This window comes from Papaver somniferum, chromosome 5, assembly GCF_003573695.1.
Source record: "Papaver somniferum cultivar HN1 chromosome 5, ASM357369v1, whole genome shotgun sequence".
NCBI classification, from domain to species: Eukaryota; Viridiplantae; Streptophyta; class Magnoliopsida; order Ranunculales; family Papaveraceae; genus Papaver; species Papaver somniferum.
The window spans coordinates 112,717,469-112,727,093 of record NC_039362.1 but is presented as its reverse complement, the minus strand read 5'-3'; the positions used below and the strand labels follow the sequence as shown (position 1 = coordinate 112,727,093).

General features: G+C 38.2%; 2 protein-coding genes across 2 annotated transcripts; one reads left to right on the top strand and one right to left on the bottom strand.

Annotated features, from left to right (window-relative positions):
- The first annotated feature begins 710 nt into the window (after positions 1–710).
- Positions 711–5,673, top strand: LOC113282445. The gene is made up of 5 exons (XM_026531448.1): positions 711–2,708; positions 2,878–3,873; positions 4,254–4,479; positions 4,758–4,900; positions 5,186–5,673. The coding sequence occupies exons 1-5, from the start codon at positions 1,143–1,145 to the stop codon at positions 5,489–5,491; spliced, it is 3,237 nt and encodes a 1,078-aa protein (XP_026387233.1). The 5' UTR covers positions 711–1,142; the 3' UTR covers positions 5,492–5,673.
- Positions 5,674–5,956: 283 nt separating this feature from the next.
- On the bottom strand, positions 5,957–9,361 carry LOC113282446. The gene is made up of 9 exons (XM_026531449.1): positions 9,076–9,361; positions 8,277–8,766; positions 7,892–7,925; positions 7,454–7,669; positions 7,183–7,281; positions 6,856–6,921; positions 6,678–6,769; positions 6,545–6,592; positions 5,957–6,433 (listed from the first exon to the last, which is right to left on the bottom strand). Exons 2-9 carry the CDS (start codon positions 8,729–8,731, stop codon positions 6,313–6,315), a joined length of 1,131 nt encoding a protein of 376 aa, XP_026387234.1. The 5' UTR covers positions 8,732–8,766; positions 9,076–9,361; the 3' UTR covers positions 5,957–6,312.
- Between the last annotated feature and the right edge of the window lie 264 nt (positions 9,362–9,625).

The window sequence follows — 9,625 nt, the reverse complement described above, 5'->3', positions numbered from 1 at the left end:
AATATTCCAAACCTGGACGTAAAATCAGATTCTACGTTTGGAATTAAAAGGAACCTGGACGTAAAATGAGCTTCTACGGTTAAAACTAATTCAAACCTGGACGTACATACATATAAAATTCTACGGTTGGAATTAATCCAAACCTGGACGTAAAATCACTTCTACGGTTGGAAATAATCCAAACCTGGACGCAAAATCACTTCTACGCTTGGAATTAAAAGAAACCTGGACGTAAAATGAGCTTCTACGGTTGGAACTAATCCAAACCTGGACGTAAAATTACATACAAATAAAATTCTACGGTTGGAATTAATCCAAACCTGGACGTAAAATCACTTCTAGTTAAAGGGTAATCTAGACATTTTGTAAATGTGTTAGGATATCCCACAACCAGTTTTTTGGACATTAAGAATTCAAATAAAGCCCCTCTATTGGAGTGTGACGCCCCAATAATAACCTTCCTTTAAAAACTCTCGGAAAATAACTAAAAATCTCTGGATTTTAAAGAATCTCTGGGAATCACACGAATTAAAAGTTTATGGAAGGCCATAGAAATCTCGTTTAAATACCCACTGTCATATTTTATGAACATTCAACTGCTTCAGCACAACAGCCCACGGTGGAAAAGCACTTTTATAAACGATGCCTAGACAAGTCAGATTCAAACCCAGATGTCCGTACCCCAAAAACACAACAGACCAACAACCGTAAGTCGCAAAAAAGAAGAGAAAAGAGTGGTGCACCAAGTGTATATGTGAATCAGTGAACGGGAGGATCAATCTTGTCCGTCTCTCCCCATGATGTCTCATCATCATCTCTTATATATGTTTTTTTGTCTCCATTTCAAAACTAAAAGACTGCACCACCATGTTTAATACACAGCATCGTCAACAACTGGAAAAGTGAGAATTCCCCTTATACCTTCTCTCTTTAAAGATCCCCCTCAGAAGAAGAAGAAGAAGGTGAGTTCCAATAGAATCCTGTTTCTCTTTGTTATTTCAAAATTTGGTTGTTGGGTACTTGTAATTTGAGTGTAGGATGATAAATTAAGATGTGGGGATCCATTGAAATTCACTAAAATTCCAATTTTGGATCAAGGATTGGATTTTTATTTGTGTGTGTTGTTTGGGAGTAAGAATCAAATGATTAATGGAGAGGGGACTGGAGAGAATAGTATCTCTAACGTCGCCTCTCGAGATCCTTTTAATGAATATCGTTTATGGAAACAAGATCAGATATTGGATGGTGGTGGTGGGGATCATGATAATGTTTCATCGGAGTACAATTCGTATGATGAATCGGAATTTGAGAAGTATTGTAGTGCTAATTCACTTATGGATGGTACTTCAAGTATGTGTAGTTCTTTGGGTACTTGTAATGATTTTTTAGATTCTGATTTTGGTTATTTTAAGAATTTAAAATTTGATGATGTTGGGGGTGCTAGGTTTAGAAGGAATTCAGGAGATATTGATGTTGCTAATGGGATTTCTATAGATGAAGAGAGGGCGCAGTTGAGGAATAATGGATCACAGTGTTTGCAAAAGTTGAAGGTTAAGAATGTAATGGACTCTCGAAGAATTTTGGACACAGGTACTTCATCCGGAAAGGACTTTTATGATAAGGATGGAGGTGACGGGTTAGCGTATAGTGGGTCTGATTTGTTTCAAACCATTGCCAATGATTATTCGAAGGTAGAGGAGGTTGCTGGTGTAGAAGAAAATGGGGCTGTGTCCCATTCTTCACCTAGGTCAAGTAATTCCTCTTTGAATTTGGCTGCATGTGAAGAGGATTGCACTGAAAAAAGTGACTGTAACATTGGTTCGTCCGATAGATTAAATTCAGTATCTGATAGTTTAGTAGATGGAAGAGAAGCGGAGAGAGGGCCAGATGAGGAAGAAGGAACCTCGTCAAAAGGTGAACATTCAGATGATGATGGCTCAATGTTCGGCTATGGTACAGATGATGAAAATGCGGTTGATTTGTACGAAAGTAGAAAACTACAGTATAGTCAAGCAGCCAAAATAGATAATCGAAATCCGTTGCTTATGAATTCGTCTGTGGCTTTCGGTTCAGAAGACTGGGATGACTTTGAACAAGAAACCGAGGATGGTCTAGTTTCATCGTTGTGGGATAAACCTCAAGACCAGCAAAATGAGCAATTGGAAATCAATAAAAAACTCGAGAATTTGAATCTTTTGTCCAAAGATGGTAATCTATCTTTTGTAGGGTCAGAGCAAAAAGGAAGTGCTAGGGACATCTCTGGCAACAGTGGTCAAATCCATGGTACTGGTGAATCAATTGAGAATCAAGAGAACTATTCTATCGGTGACGTTACTGTAGATAAGTGCCCTTCTGTACTTAATAAGCAGTCGAATATGAACTTAAGCAACTCGCTCCGTGCAGCGGAAAGTGATTTTCATTGTGCGAGTAATGAGAAAGTCTCAGGCCTTAATGAAGATGAGATGTCAGTAAATCTATCGTCGGGGAAGCCTGCAGTTCAGTTAGACCCTCTTTCTGATATTGCAGTAAACCAGCTTTGTTCGTCTTCTAATGAAATACCTCAGGGAAAAGAGAGACCTTTTGAAGATCCTATGGCAAAAGGGCTCACCGCATTGCCTGAGGATTCTCAGGGAATAGATTTAAAGAGACTAAGGAAGAATTCTCCTGGGCCTCTGGACCTCCGGAATAACCATCTCGCACCTATTAAGGTCAGTTAGTTGTTTCCCACTAGTAGGAATCCACCTTCTTTCCTTCTGAATGGTTGTATATAACAATGATGAGGGCCCTCTATCCATTGCGGCATCGTTGAGGTATTCAAGTTCTATTGTATACTTAAGCTCCGTGTCTTTTGATCCTGAGTATCTGATTAATTTGCAGGTAGAACATCCGAGATCAGATGAGTCGTATGACGAGATCGTCCTTGAAATGGAGGAGATTTTACTTGACTCAAGCGAGTCTCACAGAGCTAGATTTGTGAAGGGGAATAAATTATCTTTTTCTCAGCAGATTCAGATCAGAGATGGAAGCTCTACTGCTTCCACTTCTGGAACTGATGATGCTTACCCATTAATCCAAGACCCAACAAAAATTGAGGGTGTTGAAGTTGTCGGTGCTAAGCAAAAAAAGGGAGATGTCTCACTTGGAGAAAGGATTGTTGGTGTGAAGGAGTACACAGTCTATAAACTTAGAGTTTGGAGTGGCAATGACCAATGGGAAGTTGAACGCAGATATCGTGATTTTTATACTCTCTATCGTCATCTGAAAAGATTGTTTGCGGACCACGGTCTGACTCTTCCTTCTCCCTGGTCTCGGGTTGAACAAGAATCCAGAAAGATTTTTGGAAATGCTTCTCCAGGTGTTGTGAGTGAGAGAACTGCTCTTATTCAAGAGTGTCTACGGTCTGTTTTGCACTATTCTTCTCTTTACAACACCCCAACTTCTCTTATTTGGTTTTTATCCCCTCAAAAGGCTGATTCCAGTTCCTCCATGCTAAATGCACTGGTGCCTCCACCAACTTCAGAATTTAGCAAAGGAGCAGCCGCTGAGGATTACACGAATCTTGGGAAGACCATATCACATCTTGTTAAAATCCAGCCTCCCAAGTCCATTAAGCAACTGGTAGAAGCACAGCGTAATACTTGTGCAGGATGTCACAAGCACTTCAATACTGGGAAGACTCTAATGTGGGAATTTGTTGAGACTTTAGGATGGGGCAAGCCTCGACTTTGCGAATACACTGGCCAGTTGTTTTGCACTTCATGCCATACAAATGACACTGCTGTCTTGCCGGCAAGAGTCTTGCATCATTGGGACTTTACTTTATACCCGGTATCTCAACTGGCTAAGTCATTTTTGGATTCCATCTATGAGCAGGTAATTTGTGTTCAACCCCTAACCATGACAAATGGGATGTTCAATTAAGAAAGGAATGGATATAGCTTGTTTCTTTGAAAGCCAATCTCATCCGTGCATTGACCTGGAACTCGTGCAGTCTTTCTCTGCCCACACATGCCGGGTATATAACTTTTTAAGGAAATCACCTAGTGGCCAACAAGAACACATTACCTCTTATGTTCCACTGTTTTGTTTCGGGCCAACCCTAGTGATGGGACTTGAAACTAGCTTTTTATGGTTTTTGATTATGCTTAATTCAGCTCATGCCTGTTAAGTGCAGTTAATCCTTTTTCATGTTTCGGGCCAACCCTAGTGATGGGACTTGAAACTAGTTCTTACCAGTTTTCTTTTTCATGTAGCCCATGCTCTGTGTAAGTGCAGTTAATCCTTTTTTATTCTCAAAGGTCCCGACCTTGCTCCATATCATGGGTATCAGAAAGAAAATAGGGGCAATGTTTCCATATCTTCGCTGCCCTTTCCGACGGACTGTCCATAAAGGGATGGGTTCTCGCAGATATCTTCTTGAGGGAAATGATTTTTTTGCTCTTCGAGATCTTGTTGATCTCTCAAAAGGTGCATTTGCAGGTAACTAGATATGATAATCTGCTCTATGAGCACCCATTAAAGGATCAAATAACTAAGTTGAGCTACAGTTAGTGGTCAAATAAAGTGTTACTTCATTCATGAACACTCTCAAACTAAATAAAATATAATTAAGGAGTATATTTAATTTTAATTTTCAGATATGGTGATTTATTTTCTGTACATGGACATTCTCAAACTAAATGGATCTTTTCATGCTTTCATGAATCCACGTATGAGTATGTGATGTTAGCTTACTGTGTATGACACTCTTATTGCAGTACTTCCATTCATGGTAGAGACAGTTTCAAGCAAAATGCTTCAGCACATTACTCAGCAATGCCTTATTTGTTGTGATACCGGTGTTCCTTGTGGTGCACGACAAGCTTGTGAAGACACATCTTCCCTCATTTTTCCTTTCCAGGTGAGCATTTTCTGTGGATTCAATGGGTAATAAACTAGAACTATGCCTCCGAGCTGTACTAGTTAGGCGTTTAGATCGCCGGATCCTATCAGGAAAAATCCTGCAGTAGATTGTGCAACCAGTCTACATGGTCTCGTAGCTCAATATCAGTGTGGATCAGTTACTAGCTTAAATCATCATTTGCCATCACAAGACATCATTAACTAGTCAATCTGTTAATCTGTTGCTTAGCTTCTTCTCAATTAACATCCTTCTTTTTTACTATGTTTAATTTCTTGTACACAGGAAAGTGAAGTAGATAGATGTGCCTCTTGTGAGTCCGTTTTCCACAAACCCTGCTTCAAAAAGCTTGACGGGTGTCTTTGTGGTGCTACGTCAACCAAAACCACATGTTCCATGGACCAGCTAAAGTTTCAGACCAACATCGAGATGGACAGGTCTCGTGATGCCACAGCAAGGGCACCAGATTCAGATACACCAGTTGGCTTTCTTTCCAGTTTGTTTTCAAGAACAACATCCGACAAAATTTGGGGACACAAAAAGAGCAGGCCTATAATTCTTATGGATTCTTTACCAAGTACTTCTCTATGATCATTTTGTAATATGTATTAGTTGTGCAGTTTGTTTTCTGTGAAAGGATAGGAAATCTTGCAAAACAAAAGGTGTGAATTTATTCATATTACACCTTGTTGTGTGTATTTACAGAAATAAGATTGTATAATCAGACATGTCATCATGTCGAGTTTTGTATTCATTTTTTGTTCTTTTGGCTATTTTTTGCTTCGGAAATTGGGTGTGAGCCACTATTTTTTGCAGTACGTGTATGAAATGACAATGTTCATCAGTTTGCAATGGTGGTAATTCTTCAGCCATGGTGGGAGAGTTATGTAGGTCGACAAAGCCAACAAGCTGCTAACAAGTGCTCCAAAATAATAGTAGAACACAATGCTTGGCGTGCAACTACCTTTACATCAACCACAATGATGGTGATTTTGTTAAAAACGCACTCAATCCCCCTTCCAGAGAAAACAGAATAGGGAATGAAGTGAATGTATATCTGTTTAACCTCTCCTTTTTTTTTCTTTTTTTCTTGGTGAATATATCTGTTTAATGATACATGCTTGTGTGTACGTCTAACAAAAAATCTTTCCTTTTTTTGTTCTTTTTTCATTTTTGGTTCTATTTTTTCCTCTATTTTCTGTTGCCTTTCAAGCAATACATCAATGTGTTCCATATCGACAGTAATGTATCTCAAGGACATAATCGAAACAGATGGTGCGGCGATCCTCAATGCCGTTCAAAGCCATTATCTCCTTGTTGCAGGAATCAATTTGACGCCTATTCGCTAAGTGAATAAATTTGCCGGACAATGATAACCTTCAGCCATATGACATTGAGCCGGTTTTCCTATTTTATGATGCCATACACTGGTACGAGTTTGGAAACCATTTCGACAATAGAGAATGCTTCAGCTTTGTTATTAGCACAAAAAAGAAGTAGCAAGGAAGATGCATCACTGCCACTCCCAAGTACCTGAGAGTATCCCAACAATGCAAAGATATGTTAATGCCTGAAAGTTGAACACTAAAAAAATCTCAATCTATTCCGGTTAATCTCTTTTAAATATATCAAAATGTGATGTACCATAGTGGAGCATATGACGATGATAAGTCAAGAAACGGATATGGCCACCTGTATCAAAAAGAACTACCATTACAAAAACACCGAGAAGATATTTCCTAATGGAGGATAATGAGAGAAAGCATCAGAAGTTTACCAAATTGAAACACAGGCATGAATGATCCATTGAAAAATGACAAATATTCCCGTCCACAATGTGAAGTATGCGATTCGAAACCAGGGAAATTGCTGACATGGAGATATTTTGTATCATGAATATAACAATCTATAAAGAAAAAAAAAGGCTATACAACCACAGACAAATTGCATCTTACCGAGCAATTCAAAATTGTATCTACCAGTAGGAAAACCGCATTTAGTGAGTGCATAACAATCACAATCTGTGAAACAAATAAAAAGCACAAAGTAAGAAACATATGCTTGAAGAATTGCTAAGCCTAGCTTGAAGGAAAAGAAAAAAAGCGTGTTATCATAAAACAAAAGCCAAACATCAGATGCAGCAGACAGCATAGTACAATGTATCTCTCCAAAAGGGTGTTAATAATAAGTTATTCTTGATCTTCATATATATATTGAAGAGCTTACACAATTTGAATTTAGGAAAGAAATAACAGACTGAAGTAAAAAGTTCGGATACTCACAAGAGTAGGTTTGTAGTGATACTGAGGTAAGTGAGAAAGAAGTGGATAGAGAACCAGCCAATAGACAGAGTCGGTAAGAATCACAGCACCTGCGTTCATCTGTTTATGAAACCAAATAATCTTGTTAAGTGCTAGATAGGAAAAATATGAAGGAGACAAATGAGACTAAATTACTATCTTACGGAAGACACTTCTATGGATTTTAAGCTTCGGTCACAAATCCAAGTACCCTGGAACACAATCAGCTAATGGTAATCAGGGCAAAGGTTACCTGGAAAATAGTTTGGAAAATGTAACCCCAAGTGCCTGCAGTTTTGCGAACATAATGTTGTTCTGGAACCCAGCTTTTGCTTATGTTGCCTTGATTTCCATTTTCCTCGGGCATCGGAGCCACATATGCGCCTCTATCTTTATCTAACATCACATGATCACCAACAGCTCCAGTGCAATATTGGTAGCATCCATATATGGAGAACAAGGAACCGAGCTACAAAACGAAGCAACGGGGCAAAAGAAAACAAGACAATTTTTTTTTATTACCTATATGAAAGTTTTTCTTCAGCGAAACAGCTGACCAAACAAAGAATAACAGAAAATGCATGAACAAATGAAGTACATATACGCACGGAAAAAGTAACATTGAAACAGGACAAGAGGATACAAAACTGGAGACGTTTGAATAGAAGCTAATATTGTTAGAGAAGCATACCCCAAAATAAATGATGACTGAAGCAAACGTCCATCTGTCCACATCCAATAAGATGAAACCAACATTGTTAATAAGTTGACAATTATAATATTGACAGACACAGCTCTAGTAAACCTATCCACTAAGACATCTCTTATCAAAAAGGAGTATTTGATTGTATTTTGATTGATGATATCGAACCCTTAAGTCTTAAATGGTTGAGAGTATCCTAGTATCCTAGAACTGCAGTAAAGAGATACGGGAGCAACCTAGGTATTATAAACATTGTTCATAACAAATGAATTTAGGTTCCAAAAACAAAATTCACTGCAATTATAAGACCAACACTATTATAAGTTTCTCTTAGTGAAGAGTGGGATGAGTGCAAGAGAAGGAATTGACTTACTGAGTGTAATACAAAAATATGCCAGCACCACCAATAATGATATTCCAGACGAGAAATGTCAGAAGAGTACCAAATGCAAACACTCGAAAAGCTAGAAGACAAGCAGGGTGAATTTGTTTCAGGCATGGCCTCCAAGCGTCATCCGCATATAAAGTTCCCTTTGTAACATTTTCATCTTCTTCCTCGTCATCTGTATCTTTAGATCCTTCATACCTCCATATAAGATAAGCCGCGAAGACCATAGGCGTCAAAACAACTATTGCACATAGCAAAAACCTCCAGTTTAACCAATAAGCAAGTGTGTTTGTTGCGGTAGGCAACATCCAATTTGTCACATAAACAGTAGTGGCATTTGGTGTTATAGCTAACTTCAAGTTTGTCACATAATCAGGTGTATTTGTGGCGAATACCCAGTTTAACAAATAATCAGTGGCGTTTGTTGGCATCATATCCATGACTATACAAAGTTGCTCACAAAATTCACTGCTTCCTGTAACCAAAATCACCAAGTTAGCTATAAACCTAAATATACATTGACCTGGAGAAAGCAAATTTCTAACTATGAACCGTTCATTATTTCAGGGAAAGAATGCTTTGATGGGAAATTCAGAGGGACAAAAAACCGAAAACTTAAATACTATGAAATTATCTAAAAAAAAAAACTGATTATTATTATTACATATAAATTAGAGACATACAAAGGCATAATTGAATTGCTTCATCAACAAACTAATAAGATGATAATGAATCTGATAATTTAGTAGCTAACCAAAGAGAATAAGTGGTGTTTGATACTTACAAATCAAAATTCACCACCACACAGAGAGAGATTACTGTTTAAGAATCGATTTCAGCAATGCTTGTGTACAGGTTTGAATCAGAGGTGGAAGTGAACAAGTTTTCTACGAGAATCCTAGTAAAATTCGAATATCTTCAAACAATAGAGGAAACTAGATTCTATGGATCTCTCTCCCCCAGTAGTTTCGGGAGGAGACGGTAGAGATAGAGAGAAGTTTTCTTCTTATATTTATTATTTAGTTGTTGCATGATTTTTTTTTCTTTTTTCTGGTTAGCAATTTGTTTTCTCTATGAGTGAGAGGAAGCGTCTTTTATGTGTGATGTCAAAAGATATCAAAGAATAATGATACACGAAATAAGCGGGCCTATAGGGTCTCACACATTCACTGCTTACACTAAGCAGGTCGGTATTTGTTGTTTTTGAGGCAGACAGTCTGACTCCAACTTCTGAGTCGTCTGACTTGTTAGTCTTTTCCAATCGAAGAGTCCGCTCAGCCTGAGTCAGATTTTATTGACGTAGTTGCATACAACAAGGTCACAAAAAGATTGCA

Excerpts from the sequence above, each read along its gene's own strand:
- LOC113282446 (XM_026531449.1), bottom strand. The coding sequence starts at position 8,731 with ATGGATATGATGCCAACAAACGCCACTGATTATTTGTTAAACTGGGTA. Across the intron at positions 7,670-7,891 it reads CAGTCATCATTTATTTTGGG|CTCGGTTCCTTGTTCTCCAT; the intron begins GTATGCTTCTCT and ends TTCGTTTTGTAG. Across the intron at positions 6,922-7,182 it reads ATCACTACAAACCTACTCTT|ATTGTGATTGTTATGCACTC; the intron begins GTGAGTATCCGA and ends TTTGTTTCACAG.
- LOC113282445 (XM_026531448.1), top strand. The coding sequence starts at position 1,143 with ATGATTAATGGAGAGGGGACTGGAGAGAATAGTATCTCTAACGTCGCC. Across the intron at positions 2,709-2,877 it reads ACCATCTCGCACCTATTAAG|GTAGAACATCCGAGATCAGA; the intron begins GTCAGTTAGTTG and ends ATTAATTTGCAG. Across the intron at positions 3,874-4,253 it reads TGGATTCCATCTATGAGCAG|CCCATGCTCTGTGTAAGTGC; the intron begins GTAATTTGTGTT and ends TTTTTCATGTAG.